This window comes from Ambystoma mexicanum, chromosome 1p, assembly GCF_040938575.1.
Source record: "Ambystoma mexicanum isolate Mex_15411 chromosome 1p, UKY_AmexF1_1, whole genome shotgun sequence".
Taxonomy (NCBI): domain Eukaryota; kingdom Metazoa; phylum Chordata; class Amphibia; order Caudata; family Ambystomatidae; genus Ambystoma; species Ambystoma mexicanum.
Genome location: NC_090921.1, coordinates 976,507,423 through 976,532,389, shown reverse-complemented (window position 1 = coordinate 976,532,389; position 24,967 = coordinate 976,507,423). Strand labels below are relative to the sequence as shown.

Genomic DNA, 24,967 nt, shown 5'->3' with positions numbered 1-24,967 from the left:
TTCCTTTTGTTTCCTCAGATCCCCCATGAAACAGACTGAGAACAGCTAGAGGGCTACCCTCAGCACCTGCAAGATCTACAACCTGTGGCTGCTGGAAAACAAGTAACTCTACAAAAACACGGAGGCCACATTCCTGGCTCTAAAGGCTTTTCTTCCCTTGGTGAGGTTCAGAGAGGGGTTGCTTTTCACAGACAACACACTCATATGTCCTCCTTGAACAAGCAGGGAAGGACAAGGTCTCTGGCGTTTGTCACCTGGTGGTGAAGCTGTGAGTCAGACATCTCTCAGCAGATTGATCTGAAGGCAGTAGCTTGGTGGGGACCCTCAGCTTGGCTCTTCAATGAGTCAAACCAGTGATTGCTCTACTATGGGGCCCTAGCATCACTTTTTCGAAAGTGGGATCTCCCTGAGGTGTACCTCTTTCCCTCAGAGAAGGCGGCCAAATGCAAGATGTATGCCCCTTGGATGGCTTAAATACTTGGCTGCTCGGCGATGCCTTGCCTTCAAAGCAAAGTCTTTACCACCCTTCCACCCCATCAGTCTGGCTTTAGAGCACCCAGAAGCACGGAAACTGCTCTTCTGAACACCTGTGAAGTCCTGCTCCCAAATCTTGACTCTAACACTCCCTCTGTCCTCATTCTCCTTGATCTCGCCTCCGCCTTTGACACAGTTAACCACAACATCCTGATATCACGGCTTCGTGACACGCTGGGAATCACAGGTCGGGCTCTGGCCTGGTTAACCTCTTTTCTCTCCAACCGCACATCTGAGGTCAAAATTGGTGCCTTTCTTTCGACTATCACCCTCTCAACCTGTGGCGTTCCCCAGGGTTCCAACCTATCCCCTGGTTTTTCAACATCTACATGGCCACCCTGGCACGTGTAATTGCCACTTTCACCTCTAATTTCCAGTGTTACACAGATGACACTATGACAACTATCATTCAGGCTATCCTTGGCCGCCTCCTCCTCCTCACTCAAACCTGACTGTCCGCTATTCAGGCTTGGTGTACTGCAAATGACCTCTGTCTCAATGGCAGTAAAACTGACATTGTTTGCATTGGGACCCCTGCTCCCACTTTCCCCCTCTCGCCCTGGCCGGCCTCCCTTGGCCCAGCGCCCACCCCCACCTTCGAGGCAAAAAAACTTGGGATCATCTTCGACCCCACTCTCTCCTTCTCCTCACACATGTCTGCCATCTCAAAAAAAGTCTGTATCAACTACACCTCTGCAGAGGCAATCTACCTTTTCACACTTTACCCCAGCGGCTCACTGTCTCCAGAGGCCTAGTTCTCTGTAGGCTGGACTACTGTAACAGCCTCTTCCTCAACCTCCCTGCTTCTGCCCTGCGCCCTCTGCAACTCATCCAGAACAGAACCGCAAGAATAAGCCTTGGCCTCAAGCCCAGGGACTGCATCTCTCTGGCACTGAAATCTCTCCACTGGCTCCCCGTGGCTGAAAGGATCAAATGCAAGACCCTCTGCATTGTCCACAAGGCTTTCTGGGGCCTGGGACCTACTTGCCTTCAACGCTGCCTTCCTAAATACCGTCCCTCCCGAGCCCTCCGCTCATCTACCTCCAACCTTCAGCAAGTGAGCAGGTTCTCCAAGCAGAGATTTGGAGGGAGATCCCTTTCCTCAGCAGGTACCTCCCTCTTGAACAGCCTCCCTGCTGCCACCCATTGTCTGGAGCCTGATATTCTTAAGTTCTGAAAACTCCTCAAGCCCTTCCTCTTCTCCTCTTCCTTCTCTCTCACTCTGCTAACCTAGCTCTCTGCTCTTCTCTCTCTCTCCCTCCTTCCATACAGCTCACTGACTGGCCGCCTGGTGTACTACACAGTCTCACAGGTCCCAGGCACCCCTGCCAGTCCTACTGCACTTGCCTCAGGACCCTGCGCCCCACCCACTCACTGCACTAGCAATACATCCTGAGAGCTCTCTCTTCGCACTTCCCCAGTCTCTACTGACCGGATACACTTGGTTCCCTGCCCCTCCCTCGTCCTGCCTGCACTTGCACTACAGCTCTGCCTGTAGATCTTTGTCCTTCCTTGTCTTACCCCTTAATGTGCACTTGAAAAACTGCAGAATCGCTGTCAGGCCTATTTGTTGTATCCTAACTGTTAAATGTACCATATTCACTTAATCTGCCTGTGCAGACCGTTATCGGTTCAGCAATTCAAGGGCTCTGAGCGACTGTTGTTTTTTCCCCGTGTTCCCACACTCCTAGAGTGCTATGAAACACTTGCCTGTGTATAGGCGCTTTATAAATAAGCAATACGATACCATACCATACAACTAATTCTGGTGATGCAGACGTTGCTCCAGTATTCTGGTCACGCCAGTGAGGCGGAACCACTTCAGGTTCGCTGTCCATGGAGGGGATAGTGGACGCCCTGACAGGAGGAACCCCCAGTCTTAGCCTGCCGGAGGGGAAGGTGGCTGCCCATCCCTCCCCACTCCACAATTAGGAATGTTGGTGCTACATTAAATATAGTGAACAAGCCAGCCTGCATACCCTAATGCTAAAGGACAGGCCCGCCTAACACTTCAAGAGACCTACATCTCTGCGCTGCTACGCCACCGCTGCATCAGCCCTCTGGTTTGAGGCTTCGAAACCGCAGCCAGACGGATTTTAGGAGGTTCAAGAGAGCCATCGGACCAGTTACGGGGAGACGCAAAGCTGCCAGCTTGCAGAGTGCTCGTCCGATGCAGACCAGATTCACCAGAAGTTAGGTTTAGGCAATGGTGCCAACAATGTGGCATGGATTTGGTGGCGACCACGCGTCATACATTGCCTCATACGAGTGCTCAGGTTCCTGTGCGGTGACGACATGTCCCTGGTGGTATTGCTGAAGGTGAAATGTCTTTCAAATACCATATTTAGAAGATAAAAAGAAGAGAAGAACCACCAAAAACGTCGTCGAGACTAACAAAGTAAGAGGCGAGTAAATATCTATTTATATAGTGCTGAAGGCATGCGTGGCCACATGCTATATACCCAGGATCATACAGTTTGGTCAAGTGAGGTAGCTATGACTAGCACCCAGGTTGGCAAGTTCTAAGGTGGACATCCTAACCATGTTTCTTTAGCCAAAACAACTTCTGCAGCTACAGTGTGTGGTGCCCGCGATTGTTAGCCATGCATTGCTTTGTGTCCACAGTCTTTGGCAGCGTGGGCCTGATTTTCGTACGAATCCAGCGGGTTGTGTTGTGGTTGTGTCCACGGCGGAGAGCTTGCAGTTCCCTCTGAGCCCTGTAGGCCTTCCGCTGACGCCCTCTGGGAAATAAACAACCGATTGACTGCTTTTCACTTGGTTCACATGCTTTAACCTTCTGCAGCAGCGAGTGTGGCAGCCGCCCCTGGGGAAGGCGGGGGCAGGGCGGCCTTCTATGGCTTTCCCAACCGTAATTAAAGAATGAAGCGTTTCTAGACAGTCTAATGAACAAGCAGGCCCTGGGGAGGGAGGGCCTGGCCGCTTGCAAAGTTAGCCACAATGGAGAAAGAACCCAGTGCTTCCAACCTCATTCGACCAGCAGGTGGGGCCATTGCGAGACAAGAGAAATAGTCCCTCTTAATAAAAAATAGACAGTATTTGTTGAGAAGCGACAGCACATGGAATTTGACAGGCCTTTCCAATATATTGAAGTCTGTCCATGTCTGTACTTTAAACCTATAGACCCTGCGCAGTCTTCGGCTCTGTCGGCATGCTTTCTCCTCTGTCTCTGCCAGGCCTTTTCAGTTGGTATCCAGTGATTATAACGAATACAAAAGAAAGAATGCATTTTGTAAGAATAAAAAACAACGAAAAAATACTGATTTTTAAAAGAAAATAAAAGTGGCGGGTGGGGTAAGGTGTTAAATCTGGTTGGGAGGGTTCTGGGGTGGGTGTTTGAACATGGGGAAACAGGCCAACCCCGCCCCCCCCCCCAAAAACCCCTGAAAAACGGTATTTGTTTCTGTTGTTTTGGGTTCAGTACCCATTAATTTGTTATTTATCTGTTCGTTATAATGACATTTAACCTTTCAGTTATATTGCTACTTTGCTTCTCTGAAAGGGCTTCAAGCATATTCCAAACGCCACCCCGCTCCAGGCTCAGACTGACCGATAGAGCAATAGTACAATGCCGGAACCAAAAACGCAAAATGCTAGTGTGGGCCCGTTTTTTTTTATCAAAGCGGGCCACTTTTTTGGGCAGTGTGGGTCAGTTTGAGTTGCTTCACTATGCGGCTCGTAGTTTTGACCAGTGTTGCTGGATAAATATTCTTTAAAACGCACAATTTTCATCACATTTTATCAAAAAACGAATTAAGCAGTCTGTCACAAAAGGAATGAATTGCCCCTTGCTCTGTGGGCCACATTTTCATGGCTGCCCCGATGCACTTTTATACCCCAGTCCGACCGTGCCCTGCTCTTCCCGCCACATCTTTTTACCGCCCTGTGGAGAGCCCCAGCCCTCGCCCCTTCTGCTACATTTACACGCGTAAGAATACGCTTGATACATTCGAAAAGGCTCTACACTCTCCCCAAGAGTGTAAGGCTTTGCATCTCTCCTCTTAAAACATTAAAAACAATATTTTAACTAATGAGGATCAGTCAAAATCTGGTTAAGAATAAAATGGGTGCCAGGGGTGAGGCATTGCCTGGATAACTATAAATATGCAGTTAATATGACCTCAAAATCAGTAATGCTCTGAAAGCTGGCACTGGTTTGGACATGAAGTAGAGGAACTGTAGGTTGTAGTAATATAGTAGAGATAAGACAGAACCTTGTAGTACAAACCTCTGTCCAACGTATGACAGGCGTTGTAATATTGAGGAGGCATCCTCTTTTGGAAGGTGGCAATTGTTAAAAGATGATGTTTCATGTTATTGGGGGTGAGCAGTGAATTGTATGCAAGGGTGCAGAAAGGGGAGACTGACACACAGGTGGCGTCATGATTCTTATAGACTTTTATTAGGAAAATTAAGAGAAAATCTAACTTTCCCTATTGCTGGGAGGGGGTTCTCTGCCTAAACTAAAATACTAAGTGTGTCATCAAAATGTCAGTGTAAATCAATAGTCCAGCGTCCTGTGTCAAAAACCCTGCTTCTGTCCCTTACTCTTAGAACTAAACTAAAGTTTGTGACAATGTTCAAGGTCCAGGAGAATGACTCCCTTCTCCTGGACTAGGTGTCACAGATCTGGTTGTGATATTCTTACAAGTACTTTACTAGGGGAATTACTCCCTTACCCTGGCCTTTCTTGTACTTGGTTTCACATTTCAACAACACCAGCGTGAAGGACTCCCTTCCCCTGGTCTACCTTTCACTTGGTTTTAGGCCAACTTATTTAACTCTCCTGCCAAGCCTGGCCTCCGACACCACCAGGCGGAATGACTTCCTTTCCCCAGGCTTTTCTTTAATGTCCGCAGTGCCCAACACCAGGGGGAATGATGACGCCCTTCGCCTGGTCTGCCTTTCACTTGGATTTGGGTCAACTTGGTTCACTCTCCGGCTAAGCCAGGCCCAGAGGAAAACAATATGCAAGTCTCCCTAGTTTATTGTGCGGGTCCCCGACTCATATTTCTCTGCTTCTCGTCATCGGCAGGCTTAGTCTACTCGCCTGCCAAGTACTGGTAAGGGGAAGATTATGGTTGACAGATTATGGTTGACTTTCTTGGTTCTCTTTCTCTAGGTGGGGGTTTTCAGGATTCCCCTTTATTATAAAATATTCACTTTTTGGACTCTCTAGGATATTGTCTGTGAGGGCCGGTTTAATGTTGCCCCAGATTTGTATATTTTCCTTCTTGGTGCCCCTCTGCAGTTGCCAAGACCCTTTTCTGCCCCCACCAGCCAGCCCGTTCACTCCTGTAACTTTTGATTGTTTATTTGTATAGCGCCTATACACAATGTGTTTCAAAGCGCTTCAAGGAGGGAGGGAACATGGGAGAAAATACACGTACATTCTACAAGTCCTTGAAACAGTACAGAATGAGAAAAATGTACTATCAAATCATAACGGATAGTAAAAGTGCAACAAACAAAAAGGGAGAGGAGGGGGGGAAAGGAGGGAGAACAAAACTAGCAGTAACATTACTATGCCTGCCGGCAATTGTTGCAGTGCAAGAGTGACGAGAGGATGGGATGAGATGGGAGGGGTGAGGGGAGAGGAGAGAAGGGGTGAGCAGAGGAAACAGAACAAGTGACTATCGAGATAGTGCTGGGCGGGAGGGGGAGGAGAGAACAGAAGGGGGAAAAGGGGGACAGACAAGCTGTTATCAGTGGTTAAGGGACCGATGATAAGAGTAAGTGCTTAGGGAGGTAAGAGGAAAAAAAGGGGGGAGAGGAGGGAAAGACGGCTGCATAGACAGGCGGCTACGAATTACTATGCCTGATGGCAATTGGGGTAGTGCCAGAAAATGACAGACGGATGTAAGGGAGGGGAGGAGAGGAGGGAGAAGGAAGGAAGGAAGGAAGGAAGGAAGGAAGGAAGGAAGGAAGGAAGGAAGGAAGGAAGGAAGGAAGGAAGGAAGGAAGGAAGGGTGGGTGGGTGGGTGTAAGGGTAGGAAGGACAGGGAGGGGAGAGAAGGAAGAGAGCAATCATAAGGGGGACACTAGCAGGGGGCAGGGGAGACAAGGGGACACTGGCGGGGTGCAGGTGAGACATGGGGACACTGGCGGGGTGCAGGTGAGACATGGGGGCAGGGGGCACATGGGGACACTGGCGGGGGGCAGGGGAGACATGGGGACACTGGAGGGGGGAAGGAGGAGAGAGGCAGCACACATTTGACCTAGAAGGAGTGGCTGGTGGCGTACCGTGGTGGACAGGGATAGACAGGACCCAGAAGTGGGCCTTTGATGGTGTGGCCGGCTCCTGCCTCCCGGTTGCTGCCATTGGTTTAAGGAGCCAAGGCAACCAATGGGAGAGGAGGCAGGGGCTGGCCCACACCAAGAACCAAAACATTTGGCAAGGCAACTCGGAACACGGCCATCTTGGAGTGGCCTAACAGCAATGGTGGCACAGCACAATTTAACTTTTTCAAATAAAAAGGTCCAAGTGCAGAATAGTAAAAACACACCACGCTGGTCACACCATCCAACACAGGCACAGAAAAAATAAAGGAGCTAATTCCAGGCCTTACAGACGGTTGCACGCCAAAACGGAGTTGATGCACGCAAATTGTTCAAAATCCTTATCCCCAGCTATGCGCATCATGTTGCAAGTCCAGGCGCGATGGGTGGTTTATTGGGCTCTGACTACTCTCCGGGTCGTCTTCCTCCTTTCTCAGGTCTCTCGTGCCTTCTGCGGCTTCCCCTTTGCTATGGCAGTCTCTCACAGCTCCTGCTGACTTCTCCTTCGTTACGGCGGCTCTGCAGTGCTTGGGTACCTGCAGTATGCCTACCCGTTCCAGACTGCACGGTCAACCTCTTCATTCAGGTTGGGTTACTGCCTCGCCGGAACTTTGCAGGGCCTTCCAACGTCGGACCCCACAGAGACGCCTTCCTGCTTGAGTGTATCTCGGTCTGCAAGCACTTGAATTTCCTGGCCCGAACAGTTCCTCTGCTCTCTGTTCCTCCTGGGGCGGCTTGGCAGCCTGCTTGACAATGTATTGAGTCCTTCTTCCCTTTTTATGTTGGTTGTTGAATCAATCTGACATGAATGACTAGAATTTTCATTGGAGTTTCACAGAGCGTTCTTCACTACTCCGCGCCTCCTCCTTTTCTCAGTCTTTCCCACACAAGTCTCAACTGGGTAGCCACAGCTCTTTCTCATCTCAGTAGATGTCACACTGACTGCCCTACACATATACATGGGTTGGTTAAATAGAGTATTGGGATGTGCATGGTGGGGGTGGGGGGGGTCAAGAGGTGTTGGGCTGGAGTGGCCATACTGCGTTCTCCAAAGATGTTCTCCCTGATCCCCATAGTGGGGCCACCCCCAGGGGGACTATCAGCGAGCAGCCTCACCTCCCTGGCCTCATGGGAAGGGGATCCCCCTCGGGGAGAAGTGACGACATCTTGGGATTCGTCACAGATAACTGGAGCAGTCCACCAGTGGAGTCACGTGGCAGTTCTGGACTGGTCCACTTGGTGCAGCTACCCTTGCAGAAGAGACCAAGGGCTTGAGTATGTTGTGTGTGAATGTTCTTACAGCCTTATCACCAGTTCGCAATGGTCTCCAGTGTGATATCAAAGTACATCAAGCATTCCTGCTGTGGACGCGGGGACTGGACTTCAGGATGAAGCAGAGACTGGCTCTTTCTGTTGATCAAGTTTGTTGTGTTTTAAGAGGATGTGTGATTGTTCCACTTGTACCTTGTTGCTAGCTGTCCTCTGGACTGTCTTTAATGTTGCTTTTAAGCAATAATATCCTAGCTGGCAGGCCTTAATGGGTGTTAATGGCACAGAAGTTCTGGCTTATCAATGGGCCCTGGTGCTGTTACCACTCATCCTATTAGCACCCTGTTGTATTATTAAATCTGGTGTGACAATAGCAATGTATTTGAATGAATGGGTCACTCGCTCGTGGCATCCTGTTCGTTCAAACTAATACCCACCTAAGATGGCCACCATGGAAATGGAAGCGGGGCTCCATATGGCCCGGGATGTGGGAGGGGCGGTGGCAATAGTGCCGCCACCAGAGGAATTAGCTAAATTGGGTGGGGTGGTGGGGGAGGAGCGAAGAACGGATGGGAGGTAGTGGAAAGATGGGGGAGAGCGTGCGAGAAGCCGCCAGGTAGATCGGAACACTGGTTTGGATTGTGGGAGTCCGCCCCGATTCAAGCAACCTGATGGGCTGTGACTCCTGCCCTGGGTGCTAATACCCTTTTTAATGCAGTCTCCCTAGCTGGGGCATCGTAATGCTAGGGAGGCATCACTAATGAGTCCCACAGTGGAATCGCAACTTCTCTTTCTGCTGGTACATCATTGTACGCTCCCCAACATTCTTTGGAGAACCACATAAACACTCTTTTTGTGTTGTATCTTCTTCCCCTGTCCAGGGTCGGACTGGGACAAGAAATAGGCCCGGACACCCAAATAAAAGTGGCCTACCCCTTGCCTCAAAAAAGTGGCCCACCCCTCGCCTCACGACCCTTGACCTCTAATGGCATCACCGGGAGTGATGTCATTTGACCCCACCCCAAAGTGACATCCTGGGAAGCGATGAAACACGACCTTTCACCGCTTGACAAAACAGGAAGTGGCGTCAAATAGCATTGTTCCTAAGTACACTACGAAAAATATGGTTGTGATTTCACTAATGTGATATACATTTCATACAAGAATGGATCGCCATATGTATCATTAATATCTGTGTGTATAGATCCATATTGTCAAATTACTGTGAATGCTAGCAGACGTCCAAGGCCAAATGATAATGTTATTGTATAGCACTTACGCTTAAGCTCTTTTTTTATAGAACAAATATGCATACGCTGTCACCCAGCCTGTGTTGGTACTAATTTATTGACCTAAGATGGATGAAAGGCTGAGATGGCCTTGCTGGGATTCAAGCCTGCAGATCACACACACATTGCAGCAGCGAGCGCTGAACCCACGGAGCTATCGTATCGGCTATAGTAAAATGAACAATTGCTCTGTAGTGGATACCATTAAACTGGTTACTGAGATTTAACAGCAGACCAGTTAAGTTCATCAGCAGATCTGGTGCAAAGTTGGCCGCATGTCAATCCTGCATGCATCTACTTTCAGGCTTCATAGATTGGCAAAAAAGGGAAAGTAGCGCACTCACAGGACATCCCATACTCTGAGCACTCGTTACCTCATACATGCAAACAAACATCCTGAACAGCATGCCAGTGAGATGGGAATGATACACATTACAACAAAGCATTCATTGTGGCACAATGAAGTCAATGGCCACTTGATGTGTTATGGTCAAATATTTCTACACTGTACAGAAGCTTTTAGGCACAAGGATTTTGTCAAGTGACCGAGGACACTTAGGTGGAATGTCTTGTGATGATCGTAACAGAGACAATGACAGAAAAAAACATGCTATTACTGCAACTTGCGAAAGGCAAAATAAATAGGGCATCATCACGAGTTGGGCGCTAACCCCGGCGGTAACACCGCCTACCGCCAAACCCCCCCAGCGCTATTTGCGCCGGATAATGGGTTTGGCAGAACGGTTAGTCCCCATTCCCCATTGGGCCCATTCGGGAATTTCCCATTCCCTATGGGGCCCAATGGGGAATGTTCAGCGCTATTACCGCCGCAGTATTACAAGAGAATGGGGGAGGGACCCACTGTCGGGGACAGGGCGGGAGACTCGGAACATTTTCAGAGGGTTAATGAGGTCTTGGGTCTGGTGGATTCTCCCCCCGACCCCCACGACGGTGACAGGCCATATACTTACTTCTCAGCAGTACATGACTCATTCACACGCATAGACCTGGTTCTGGTGGACTCTACCTTGAAGTCACAGGTGTTGGACTCCCAGGTATCCCCTATTGCATGGTCTGACCATGATATGGTGAGAGTCTCGAGGGGGATGGGATGGGTAGCGGGTCCAGGGCAGCTGGAGGTGCAATGGTTTCCTGTTAAAAGACAAAGGAGTGCAGCAGGAACTCCTAACAGGAATCCAGGAATACTTCCTTCTCAATGACACAGGAGAGGTTGGTATCCAATTCGTGTAGGAGGGCTTCAAGGTGAATCTTAGGGGGTTAGGATAGGCTCCAAGAAGAAAAAAGAGAAGGGGGAGAAGGAAAAAACGTCTCCATGCAAAAATAGCACAGATACAGCTGGGGGGGTTTCAGGGAAAATACATATCTCTGTTGGAAGTGAATGCCATATTGACCCAAGACACAGAAAAAAAGCTTTTGTTTTTTAAACAAAAATGCCCCAAGAGTGGGGACAGGGCGCATATAATTCTCACATGGCGGTTGAGGGAAGAGAGGAGGCGGCGGACCATTGAGGCAATAAGAATGGAGGAGGGGGGGTTAGTTTACGAACCCCAGAGACCTCGGAAATGAATTTGTGCAGTACTATAGCAACCTCTATCCCTAGGAATGGAGGGGGGAGGAGACACAGATACACATTTTTGAGGCAACTACCCCTCCCGGGACTCCCCCGGGATATGGGGGAGAACCTGGAGTGCCCCATAATGTTCGAAGAGGTCCGGGAGGCCATCAAGGGTATGAAGTCTGGGTCGGCGCCAGGGGAGGATGGCTTCTCAATGAAGTTTTACAAACTGCTCAAGTTACTGATAGCCCCATACTTGGTAAAAGTGTTCAACGCCTGTTTGCGGGGGGAGGCCCTGCCCTCCACGAAGAAGTGAAGGACCCCACTAAGTTTTCTTCTTACAGGCCCATCTCCCTCTTGAATGGGGACGTAAAGATAAGATCCTGGTAAGGTTTTGGGGGACACAGCTAGAGGAGGGATTACCTAAATTGGTACATGGAGATCAAGTGGGCTTCATAAGAGAAAAGTAAGGGTTGGACAACATTCGGAAAACAATAAACTTGGTCCACCACGCTCATGGAGGTGGGGGGGGATGCCGCCCTGGTCTCGTTGGATACAGAAAAGGCCTTTGATGGAGTCGAGTGGCCCTTTATGATGAAGGTTTTGTCTAAAATGGTTCTGGGAACTAACTTCCTGAGGTGGGTGACGGAACTTTATAACAAACCCAGTGCCAGATTGAGTGTCAATTGGTGCCTTTCAGAATCTTCACACTCACAAGAGGCACAAGACAGAGGTGCCCACTGTCTCCACCGATATACGCCCTGGCGATGGAACCGCTGGCAATTGGGGCCGATGCTCAAATCAAAGGTATAGTGGGTGGGGAAATTGAGTGCAAGATATCGCTCTTTGCAGATGACATATTGGCCTATCTCACCAACATACAGCAGTCCCTCCCAGTGCTACTGGCACAGATCACGGAATATGACCGCCTCTTGGGGCTCAAGATTAACATGGAGAAATCATTGTGTATAATGCTGATATTAGAACATAGCCCCCTCCTCGAGGCAATGAGGCGATATTTAGGCATGAGGATCGATGAGAAGGGTATATGGTACTTGACTTGAAGGAGATGGTGTCGGCAGAACACGACTAACGGCAGACCTGGATAGGTGGGACCCCCTTGTTCTAACGTGGTATAGCAGGATGACCTCTATAAAGATGAATGTACTCCCCCGCTGCTATACTTGTTTACAGCAATCCTGGGTCAACTCTCGGAGAGGTTCTTTATAGAAGTAACGGGAGAACTTTGTAAATTTATATCGAAAAATAAGACGCAGAGGGTGAAAATGGCGATCTGACTCTCCCGAGTCATAGGGGGGGATTCAGGTTCCCAGATACTGACTTGTATTATAAGGCGGCCCAAATTAGGGTGATGCTCAAGCACTTGAGGGACGATGTGAGGACCTACTGGACCTATTTAGAGGATCTGAGGGACTTTTTTTGGTCCCCAACTCGGTACATCCCGCAATGGCTTAGGTCCCACTCGACCATGGGGGTACTCTGGTCAATTTGGCGCGACTCCGAGACCAACCGTAGATTATTTACATAACCCTCCCCAATGGCATCAGTATGGGGCCCCCATTTCACCAGGGGCTGGCTCTTTCGCAGGCAGGGTCAGATATGGGTCTTGAGTGGGTTGCACAATTATTCAAGGATGGTGGTTTTTTGGACCTGTAAGCTGTCAGGGAGGTACTGGGGAGGGATTTGGTTCCAGTGTTTGAATACCGCTGCATCAAGGGTACTTTAACGGACTCAAAGTGGGAAGGCCTAGTCACAAGAGCGTTAATGGCAGTGGAAAAGGTTATAGACCTATCCACCTGGAGAAGGGGGATTGTGTCCAGATTGTACAAAGTGATGAATGAGACCAGCCTCGAGGGGAGACACACATTCCAAAGATACGGGGTAAATCTGGTGTGGGATGAGATCACGGAGGAGAATGGACTCGTATTTATAAAGTGGCCTTCCAGGGTAACCTGTTCACCTGCATGGTGGAACATCATTTTAAAATGTTGATGAGCTGGCACAGGGTTTCCCTGAGATTGTCAAGGATGTTTGCGGGAGCTTCCCCCATGTGTCCCAGGAGTTGCGGGCAGCAGGGATCATTGGCCCACATGTGGTGGCGGTGCTAAGTGCAAGTGTTTTGGAAGGAGGTTTTGAGCTGGATGGAAGAAGTTACATGAGTGAGGTTGGATTTAGACCCACTGCAGATGTTACTGGGGGCCCTACAGAAAGACAGGGAAGAATACTGGCTTCCCAAGATGTGGGGAGCAATGTTGAGATCGGTGGGCTAGCCGTAGCCTAGTGCTGGAAGAGTGAGATGCTCCCGTCAAGGGAAACTTGGGAGGGAAGGGTACAAAGCATGATGGTAATGGAGAGGCTGACAACAGTGGTGAAAGATAAGGTGAGTGAATTTGATGTTGACTGGAGTGTCCTGTTGCTGAAGTGGGGACTGGAGGAGGGGAACCTGGGGGCTCGGACAGGCACATAAGTGATTATGGTTGGCGCGGGGGCAGGGGTGGCCCCGGAGGGAACAAGCAAAAGGGAACTCAACGGACATAATGAGTTCAAGTCCTCTGAGACGGTGGTGCAGAAGAAAACAGCACTATTGGACAAAGTTGTGTGAAGGTGCGTGGGGGAATAACTAAGGGGTGGTGGGAGGGGGTGGAGGTGTTAGGGGGGCTGGAGAACTGAATAGATTGACAGATGGTAATTGGGGGGGCAGAAGGGGTAAGGGGAGAGAGGTCAAGACTGCTGATTACAATGTGGTTTGACATTGGACTTTTCCTTTTTGTAATGTCTTGTTCTTTTGATAAATGCAAATAAAAACAAAGTAAAATAAAAAGCAACTTTGGGGACGGCACAAAGGGATATTGGTGGGGGGGGTGCACAGAGAAGGAACACGGGGCACAGGAGAGACTGGGCAAAAGGTGAAGGTGTAAAGGAGAATTTGCATAGCAGAAGTTTAGAGTTCTGGCACAGGTGAAGGAATGCAGGGAGTGAGCACAGGTGGTAATGAGTCACTGGGAGATGGAGCACAAGCTTAAGAACAGAAGATGCACAGGAGGGGAGAGGAGAATATGTGCACACCTTTTGGATTCCTACATGAGGTCTCATGAACCACTACAGCCTTCAGAAAGCCGTGTGCAAACTCCTGGGCCAACGCACTGTTTCCCCAATTTACATTTCACATTCTTTGGGGACCTGAACATTTTAGTAAAAAGAGGAAAAAGTGGCTACACGAGAAAGGAGGGACTACTCCTCATATCCTCATAAAACTACTCCGTCCTCATGGATGTGGCGAGGTTGTTTTTGTTAGTAGTGGTACATAAACTCTCATGTGACCCTTGACTTACAGTTCCTTTGCTTGCTCTTTGGGAATGGAATTCTTGTTTTGCCTCACTTTGTGGTAGACTCCAGACACACTTTCATGTTCACAGCCTGCCATGGCCTTTCCAATATGCCAACCACGCAACGTAACACACTGACTGTTCACCCACTCTATGTATCTCTGTATCCCAACACATTCTCACCTTGTTCAAATTATGGGAGGTGCGGGGGTTTAAGCTAAGCAAAGGAGGGTTCACACTTTCATTCGCCCATTACATTTTTACATTTGAGACCTATGGACTCCGTATCTGATTTCCACGCTCTCACCTTCCTCCTCTTCTCCCATAAATGGTGGCACTAGATGGGAAGTTCTCTTGGCTGGCTTCTCTTTCTCGAGGTGCATCATTAATGTTTACCACAATGGCACCGGGTCCTCAACCCAATCTCCTCCGATTTGACTGGCACCTACCATCTCATCAACTTCCTTCCTGCTCCTCCTATCCCTACTTTCTCACTCTCAGCACCTCCTTCACCACCTCCGATGGGTGTACCGCCATTATGTATCCCTCCTCAGAAAATCTTTAAAGGTGGTTACCGGCTTCACTTAGCCTCACTTAATGCTTGTTCCGCTGTTAAACATTCTTCTGACATCTGCCTCCTCCTTGAAGACTTTGATCTCAAAGTCTTTGCTCTCACGGAGACGTTATTCGATGCCAGCTCAGTCACTGCTTTTGGCTCCCTTCTCTCTGATGGCTACAAGATCATCTCAAAGCCTCGTCCCAACCGTGCTGGTGGTGGAGTAGCCTTGATCTTCCCTGAGTGGCACCCTTCCTCTCACACACCCACCCAGCTCTACTCCTCCTTTGAAAGCCTGGTCTGCAAGCATGGCAAATCTCCCTCTTCCTCATTATTACAAACTACAGGTCCCTGGGCCCCATTTCCTATTTTCTTTCAGAATGAGCTGATCTCTCCTTCTCTCTTCTGACTTTTACCTCTAAACTCCTCCTCCTGGGTGACTTCGACATCCAGCTTGAGTCTTCAATTGCGTTCTCCACTTGTTTCTGTGACCTCTGCACCTCTCTTACCTTCTCTATTCTCCCCTCCGGCCCCACCCACTCGGCTGGACACACTCTTGATGACTTCATCCATGCTGATCTCTTGCTCTCTACCCCTCTCTCCACCCTGCTCTCATGGTCTGACCACACCCTCCTTTCCTCCCACCCGGGACCTCTCAGCACCCTAACCAAACCTCCCCCAGCTTTGCCAGCCTCGTTTTCATACATCTGTCCGATGAAACAAGGGACGGTTGCTGGATTCCCTTTCACATTCACCTCCAACCACCGACTCAACTATCGACTCTGCTCTCAAAAACCTAAACCTTGCTACCACTAACGCTCTCGATATTCTTGCCCCTGTAATGAGGATACGCCTGACACCTGCCACCAAGCATAACACTTGGTACGACTCTGATCGAACAGCCCTGAAACCCAATTTATCATCCACTGATAAATTGGCCTGTTGCCTTCTCCAAAGGCAATATCGTCTCTCCATTCGCTCCAAGAAGAGGGCTCACATCTAGGCCTGAATCGCTGGAGCTTCTAACAACACAGCTGAACTCTTTTAAATCTGCAGGGAATTAGCCAATCCATCTGCAGTCTCTACATTACCTCTCCCCTCCCAGGCCCTCCGCGCTGCACTGGCTACCCACTTCACTGCTAAAACTCAGGACATTCCTAGTTCGCTCTCCTCCTCCCTCGTCCTGCCCCCATCCCTCTGCCACCCTCGGCCCTCCTCCTCCCCATCCACTCTTTCCTCCTTCTCTCCCATCACATCGGATGAGGTCACTAGAGTCGTCGACTCTGCGAAGGTCTCCTCCAAACAGGTATGCCCCTGTTCTTCCAGAACTATCAAGGACAATATTGGCTCCCTTGCCCCTGCACTAACAGACTTCTGTAATCACTCTTTTGCCACTGGGACTTTCCTCTCTTCCCTCAAGCACTCACTTGTGCGCCCCTCATTAAAAAAACATTAAAAAAACACTGCCGACCCTTCTAGACTAGAGCCCCATCTCTCTCACTCGCTTCATTGGGAAACTTCTGGAGAAGTTGGTCTTCCCCCAACTGACCCAGCACACTGAGCTAGTTGGTTGCCTGCACGACCATCAATCTGGATTCCGAGCATCCAGAGGAATGGAAATTGCTCTCCTGAACACCTCTGTAGCAATGCTTGCATCTCTTGACTACAACTCACCTGTTGTTCTCATTCTACTCGATCTCTCCTCGGCTTTTGGCACGGTTAACCACTCCATCCTCATAAAACGACTCCATAATACCCTTGGTACCTCGGACTGGGCACTGGACCGGTTGACCTCCTTCCTCACTGATCGTTCCTCCCAGGTTATCCTGGGTTCTTTATCCTCACTCCCATCGATCTCCACTTGTGATGTTCCTCAGGGCTCCATCCATTCGCCTTGGCTCTTTAGCATATGTCATGCTCCTCTTGTTCACCTTATCTCCACTTTCTCCCCGCACTTCTGGTGTTATTCAGATGACACCCAGCTCTTTTTCAGACTACCATCTGCATCTCTTCAGACTTCCTCTGTCATTCCTGATTGCTTGTCCGCCATCCAGTCTTGGTGTACCAACAGCAATCTGTCTCTATGCCAGCAAGACTGAGATTCTACCCATAGGGACTCCTGTTCCCTCTTTTGTCCCTTAACTCTGTCCATCCCGGATGGGCTCTCCGCCCCCTCCCCCTCTCCTTCCTCTGAAACCAGAAACCTGAGAGTTATCTTTGACTCGTGTCTCTTTCATTCCTCACATCTGAACCTTGCCAAGAAGGCCCATTTCCTACTGTACCTCCTCAAGGGTACCCTCCCAGTCCTCAATTTTTCCCCGAAGCTTAATGTCTCCAGAGCTCTGGTACTCTCCAGGCTGGACTATTGCAACAGCCACTTCCTTAATCTACCTTACTCTTCTCTCCAGCCCTTCCTGCTAATTCAGAATAGTGATGCAAGACTTATCCTTGGCCTCAGGCCCAGGGACCGCATCTCTCCAGCCCTAAAATCTCTCCACTGGCTTCCGATTGCTGCAACAAATAAATTAAAATCCCTCTGCATCATCCATAAGGCTGTCTGGGACTGGGGACCCATGCTATCTGCAACTCTCTCTCACCAAATGCTCTCCTTCCAGATCCCTCCAATCCTCCGGCTCCAACTCTCTGCTTGTCAAGCGCTTCTCTAAGCAGAGAGCGGGTGGCCATTCTATTTCCTCGGCCGGCTCTCTCCTCTGGAACAGCCTCCCCCTTCTCTCCATCTTGAGCGGATCTCCTCAAGTTCCGCAAGCACCTCAAGACTTTCCTCTTATTGTCCTTCTCCTTCCCTCGCTAAACCCCTAAGTCGCCCTTATGTGTCCTGGCCTCTTGTCTGATGACCCGCGGCATCCTCCCAGCCCCTTGCACTTGCCTTTGGGCACCACTTGGCTTGTGTTGTCTGACAGGCCTGCACTGTATGGGCTGGGGATCCCTCCTCCATCTAGTGGCTACTGCCTGGCACTTACCTGTTTCCTTTGCAACTGGCTCTCTGGCACTTCAACCCTCTGTGGAACCTCTAGTACGTACACCTTCTCCTTCTTGCTCTCTGCACTTGCACAATCCAAATGTCCGCAAGGCCTAGTAGGACCGCTTCTATGTTTTGCTCATCTCTGTTATCATGTTGCATTGTCCCGCTGCTCCCTTGTTCCCATCCTTGCCCTGTGGGCGCTTTGAAACACAATTTCTTGTTGTATAAGCTCCTTACAAATGACCAATAAACTAAATAAATAAAACATTTGGGGTAGCTGACGTGTTCCACATTCCTTTTGATGATCATTAATATTTAACATTTTGGGCAGTCTTTACATTTTGGCATGAACATGTGAGATTGAAAGTGCATGTTTGGGAAGATGATTGCATTTGCATGCCAAGGCCCTGAGCAAGGGATGGACAGGGGTGCAAACATATTTGGGTCAATAAGTAGTTTGTAATTATTCTGGCGCCCATGTCTGCAGTATGTCTGCACTTGCTGCTTTTGTATTGCCAGCCTGACGAAGGGGTGTGGAAATATGCGTTTCAAGTCCCCAGAAAAGTTCTCATAGCAGACCATATGCTGTGAAATGGCATGGGATTTGTGTTGGATGAGGGCCAGTCCATCTTTCCCAGTAGAGAGTTTGCATCTCTAGTTGAGTAGATACTGTTTGCTGAGCTTTCCGCACCTCCTGACACATACTCACACTCTTCCTTTCTTACACAGGCTCCGCCGGCAGCAGCAGCCTCCACTTTTTGGGAAGATGCGAGGGGCTCGGTTTGGCTCAGACGACCCGGAAGATGCGACGAGTGACCAGGAAGAAGACGAGGATCTGCAGATTCAGGTGCCCTAGCACTGGAGAATTGTAGAACACTGAACTATGTCCAGCAAAAAAAGACCTCATAACAGAGTGTGGCGGGCACCAGGAAGAGGACCTGCCAGGACAACAGGTTGACTTCTAGTGCATTTGGAGGAATCCACGCGCCTCCGCATTGAGCCCAAAGGCTGAGGGGCACCACGCATACAGCATGATCACCGGCTGTGCCACTTCACAGTTTGGAAAATGATGAGGCCTACCTTTTTATAGGCTCAAATCAAAAGGTGGGGCCTGTGGAGTGTAATGGAATATTCTGGGACCAGTATCTGGCTTTTGTATCGAACACTCCCCACAATGACTCAAGGAAAATGTATCTGACTCAGTACCCTGCATTATGGTATAAATACATCAGGGGATTCTGGGTTTAGTGTCAAGAGAGGGGATTCTGCACATGGCTGCCAGGGGGTTTGATGCATTCTCCGGCACGGACTCCGCCCCCCCTTGACATTCAATGTAAAGTGATGATGTTGACGAAGGCTTCATAGGGTTAGTCCATTAGAACTCTGATAGGGTAGATTCCGGTTAAAGGCAATCCTCCCTGCTCAATTCTGGATAAAAGGATCCCTCTCACTGTTGCATTCTGCAGTCATGTTAAGACCCATCAATTCACATGAATAAGCTTCAAACTTCTGTTCTTCAAGACAGTCTTTCATGAGTAAAGTATTGCACAATGCTGTGTACCCCAATAATGCAAGTCTATGATTCGCTTACCCGCACAAGCGGATCCCTCTTGTACTCTTGTACATGAAACTCATGTCTCTGAATCCCTGTGGCTGTCGCCAAGTTAGATTGCCTGCACATGGTGACATATACGATCCAGTAAGAGACCCGTCATAACTCCCATTATGTGCTCATGGAGGCCCTTCACATCCAATATGAGACTTCTCCTAGTACTTACTCTCTTATTTTCCTTACTCTTCCTTTTCCCAACACTTGAACGTGGCGCCAAACAGTGAAAAAAGCGGGCATTGTTTTTCTTCCTATATGTGCATGTTTGGTCCCCCTGCTATGGATACATGTATGTTCATCTCTTCTTGTTGGTCTACGGCCTAGTCCTTGTTGCTTATTCCTGTTCCATGGGCCGGGCACGGCTCATCGAGGCTCAGGATCCGGTTTGATGGCCCTCGCAGCCCATCTTCCTTTTCCCCAGGTTAGATTCTGTCTGTTGTGCTCAGGGATAGGAAGCTGTCCCTTTTGAAGCCAACCAGTGTGCACCTAATTCTGCAATAGTGTTCCTTTTGGTGGGCAATGTAGACATTGGTGTCAAGTGCTGCAGAACTTCAGTAGTTGGGCGCTATTTGCGAAATCGGCCAGGACTACTGGTGCCTGTGAGAGAGAGGCACCACGTCCCTAGAGGGCACCAATAATGGGGACAGGTATGGCCTATGCCTGTGAATATCCCCCACTAAAAAGGGGACAAAGTGGTACGGTCATAAGTACATTGCTCCAGGTAGTGTTCTATTTCTGACCATGTTGTGATGCCCGGTACGGGAGGAAGAGTGGTAGTGCTTTGGCTGTTCTGTGTTAGAGAGTTTACTCAGGCATCCACCAGATCCCTTGAAAAGGGCAAAAAGATTACAACCAATCCATTCTCCTGGGGATTGGCTGCGACTTGATCCAGAAGTTGTTTGACTATCTGCCAAATCACCCAATCAGGAGCCAGCCCCTCGGAGGTACTGTTTTGTTCAATGATAATAGGGCCTTCTTGCAATACCCTGCAAATGTTCTGGTTTCGAATTCGAAGGACACTTATAGTGTCTATGGTGTATCTTAACCTGTCTAAACACTTCATAGAGACTCCGCAGCCATTTCATATGGATGCACCGCAAGAGAAAGAAAGGAGTGGTCCTCCTCAGCCTGAATCATCCTATGCGTTTCATAATGTGTGGGTCCTTTAATGGCGTCATGCCCTTGTTCCTCTGGGATGAGGAATAACACCTGCCGACCCTGTAGCACGGCTTCTCCAGTGCAGGTCCCCTTGGAACCATTGAAGAACCTGAGCTTTAGGTGGAAGAGTAGGAAACCAGTTTAGGTAGTTTTACCTTTCGGCCTTGGAGCCCCCAAAAGAACATGTGGAAAATCATCACCACAGATCTGCACCTGGACTACAGGTGTCTCTTGGATACTCTTCCCCATCCCCCTCCCCACACGTTTTCCCTTTCAGTTTGGTTCCTAGGCGCTGGTCCTGTGTGATCATCCAAAGCATGCAAGTGTCCCCAGTGCTGCTACCCTCCTTTTCTTCCCCTCAAATATTCTAAGGGTTTGAGCAATCATTTGGGTCTGACTGATTATTCAGCTGATGTTTTACATTAGGCCCATCCCATGCCCTTGTTTACCCCACCAATGAACCTTAGGGATCACGTAGGACTAAGGATCAGAGCAGCAAACCACAGTGGATTCACCTGTGGAAGACTGATTTGTTTAAATAAGAGGTAGAGGAAATGGGGGGTGAGGGGCTAGGATTGGGCTGCTGGTTTGACCTTCGCTCACCTTTTCGCTGTCCCTTGGTCTCCTGCATCTGTTCCTTTATATAGATCAATCATAAGTCCTCTGTAAGATGATCACTAATCTGACTGTGATTCTTGGAGTACAAGAACACTGTCCATCTACGGCAGACTGTTGTGTTATGGTCAACGCAGCCGAGGCACTTAAATTTAACTGTATTCAGCCAGAAACACCCACAGACCGCATCATCTTACCTGTGCTGGCTCCTAAGGACCACATTGTGCTTACCCTGGCCATGGAGACAATGTTCTCAATGTATTTGTCCTGCTGGAGGAAGCTTGGCTCTTCCCTTGCTATGCCCAAAGGAATGACCCCACCACTTGGAGCCCTTGAACGAGAGCCATTATGCACCACAGCTTTCTTCCGTGCACAGTCTGCAGAAGTGTCTGGTGCTTGGGGTGGTGAGTAAACGACCACATTCTCTACATTTGTTGCAAATGAAAGAGGTGGGCTAAAACCTGGGATCAGGCTGGAAGTGCAATTCTGTCCATGTGCAAAGTGGCTAACTCCACTCCCTGGAGCCGAAGGTGTATTTCCGATCTCAGAAGAGAAGCAGCTAAGACTGCCCCATTGTAGCTGCGACTGTCGTGTGACTTCATGAACATGGCAGCATTGATGTGTTGTCTGGGTTTTTCACACAGCAGTTGTTTCTAGAACTCTGCACTCCATCTAGATGCTGAAAGAAGGTGATCAATTGTGCATTTAGTGCTGGGCTGCTGTAAGGGTGTCTGTCGGCATTGTGACCAGTAGGTAGGGTAGTGTGTTCTAAGTCGATGCCTTGGTACAGCCGATCCCACCAGCCGGTCACCAGAAAGAGTAAGCAGATCTTCCCAAGACTTCCTGGGTTAGCATATGGTAGCAAGGCTGGATGGGAAGGCTCGTCTGCAAGAGCAGGTGGACAGGCATGAGTTCAATGACGCAATGATTAATAAATGAACAAGGCAGAGCCCCCTTTTTCTAAATCTATAAAATGAGAAAAAGAGCAACATTAAAAATAGTTTAATCAAACAGTAGTTGGCTGTGTTAAAAAGGCTATGAGTCAACCTCTGGAAAAACAGGAGTCAAAAGTGGTCCAAAATCCTAGGGTCCTGAAAAGCCTTCTAGACAAGAAAACGGAGGCTGCTGCCCCAAAGTGTATTCGTTATGGGCCCATCATTAATATTCCAGTAGGGGAAGCCTGCCAAAGTGTCAGGTCCCAATATTGGAGGATTTGTACCAGCACTCCCACTGCCATGATGCCAGGGAGTAGTTTGGGGAAATGGTAGTTTGGGGCGCATCACAGATCCCAACACAAATGCAGTACCTACCATGACATTTAGTTTCTTGTGCTGAAGACTTGTCTGAAAATGAACCTAAGATACAATGGTTTCACTGAGGAGACCCACCTTCATTCAATCAAGCATATGGGTCCTGGTTACATGGTCCGTGAGGAGCTTCCTTGTATGAGGGGTCAAGAGTCCCAATCAGGATCACAACACCAGGCTGTGGGTTATAAACTACCATAGAGATTGGCAAGACGGGCAAATCTCCATGAAGTCTTTTAGTGGCATGGTAAGTTATGCAGACTTGCTAGTTTAGGCCCAGGTCCCTTCTGATCCTAAGGGTAAATCCGAGGTTGTGTATTCTTCTGGTAGGGTTGGAACCCAGAAGGTTGATTCTAATTGGCAAAGGCTGCGGTAACATCCCCGTAGAAGTTATGAATCTGGTCCCAGGCCATCTAGGGGACTCTGGCAAGGATCACACAATAGGTGCAGAAGGTGTGCCCACAACATGTTTGGCCACATGTCTTGCCAAACATGCAAGTATGGATCCTCGGAGGATGCCAGACCTGAGATGGAGGGTGTTGGTTAATCTGGCAGGCACAATGACCACTCTTAAAATGCAGTAATGCTGGCAAACCTGAGTGGAAGTCCTTTAGGAACTCAATTGTCCTTGGGCCACAATTTGAGAGGTTGATGGAGGAGTCTTTCTTGGAAATTGATCACAGCTCTGATATATCCAGTGTGCCAGCCGGCAGCTGATTTAGGAAAGCACCAATTAACAGCTAATATCTCCTACCCCGAGGGGAGGCACCCTTGGAGCCACTCCCACCCGCAGCGGGAGACCTTAATATATTTTGGATAATAACCAGGCTGTGCTTGGCATTTCATGGAGGACATGAATGGCCTGTTTAGAAAATATGTAAAGGTGTTCCGGGGTGCCGTGATAGAGAACAGTCCCCTCCTTGTGGTTTGGGATGAGGGTTTCCGGGGCTTGGTCATTTTGTTAACTATTTAGCTGTGGGACTCCAGTGAACCTGCAAGGTTAAGTTGTCACAACCATCTGGGTCTTTTGTGTGTAGATGTCCAGACATAGGAATCCATGTACACAATCCATGGACGAGGACTGATGTTTCCTCCCACGTGATGCACGCGTAAATGAATGGGCAATGCAGGGCGTTTGATGACCCTTTTGGGGTTTATTTCCAGTGGGGCTGCTTTCTGCAGCTACGCAGCACACATCCATGCTTTGGGTCTTGTCACAAAAGTGAGTTCTCGGTTGTATCAAGATTGCAGTCATCCACACCTTGCTTGCATAGTCGTGCCAACATGCAGAAACCTAGAGGCCCTTTGCAACTCTTTGCCCTCTTTTTCCTCTGCTGCCTCTAGAATGTATCCTAAGGTGCACACACATAACCAGAACCAGGACTGCACGTGTGTTGAGTAAGGTTTGGTCAAATGCAAAACGTTTCAGAATGTCTTATGATGGTAGGAAGCCCAAAAGGTGCCCGGAGTCTAGATGAGTGTTGGAACAGAGACGAGAGCAGCGGGGACGTATGGGCTGGTGGTGGTAAGAGTCACGTGGGAGCGATGCACATGCATTCTTCCCTGGCCTCATGAAAGCTGTGTACTCGTCTCGCTGTTTGGTTCAAGGTTCTGAACAATTTCTATTGGGTTGGGGCATGTTGACTATGGATCGCTACACTTCCAATGGTAGGAAACATTCCTCACCTGCACAAAGCACCGGCTCTTGTACAAGAGGACCAGCGTCAAGACTTGGTTTGTGCCTGTACACGGTAACCTCCCCTGCAGTAAAGAAACAGTCTTGAAGCAGAGCACCTAAAGCCTGGGTTAGGTGACATCTCTTAGTGTGATAGAACCTAAATGATGTGACCTCTCTCTCACAAAGCCACCAACATCTCTCATACAACTGGCAAGATCCTTTTGATGGTGTCCACAGCGGATTAACCCTCATGTCGCGCAGCACCTTCACTTGAAGCGGATTGACAATGTGTGGGTTGTGTTATATACACCCCCTCCTCCCATATCCACATTCACTGACGCCCCCCTCTCCATCCACTCTGAAGAGCGAATTCAAGAGCTCCCGGAAGTAGAAAGTACAGACCAGGGGTGCTATAGAGATTATATTGCAGATCATATGTTTGTATTCATTTTATATATATCTTTATTTTATGAATATAGAATAATCTTTGCAAAGATCTTGTCTTCTCTTTTCTGTGTGGCCTTAATGCAGTGAAAGGATATCGGCTCCGCCTTTGATGGTTAGTTCAGATGCTGGCATTATTGGTGACTGAACATTCCCCGCATCCCTGAAGCAGATTCCAATATGCATTTGCATCACAGGTTACATACATGGCAATGGGGGTCATATGCCAACATCACTGGTCTCATTCAGGCTTGCATCACTAGCCCGACTCACTCTTCTGGAGTCTCACTCATTCTTGAATCACA

The 24,967-nt window shown here is 49.0% G+C and overlaps 1 protein-coding gene across 3 annotated transcripts in view; it reads left to right on the top strand.

The window, feature by feature from the left end:
* Positions 1-24,712, top strand: part of CCDC102A (coiled-coil domain containing 102A) — a 659,386-nt gene extending 634,674 nt beyond the window's left edge. For all 3 annotated transcript variants that reach the window (XM_069654162.1, XM_069654173.1, XM_069654184.1), the window contains one exon: positions 18,581-24,712. In XM_069654162.1, coding sequence (XP_069510263.1) covers positions 18,581-18,707 — 127 coding nt within the window. In that variant the 3' untranslated portion in view covers positions 18,708-24,712. The remainder of the gene's footprint in view (positions 1-18,580) is intronic.
* Positions 24,713-24,967: the final 255 nt, after the last annotated feature.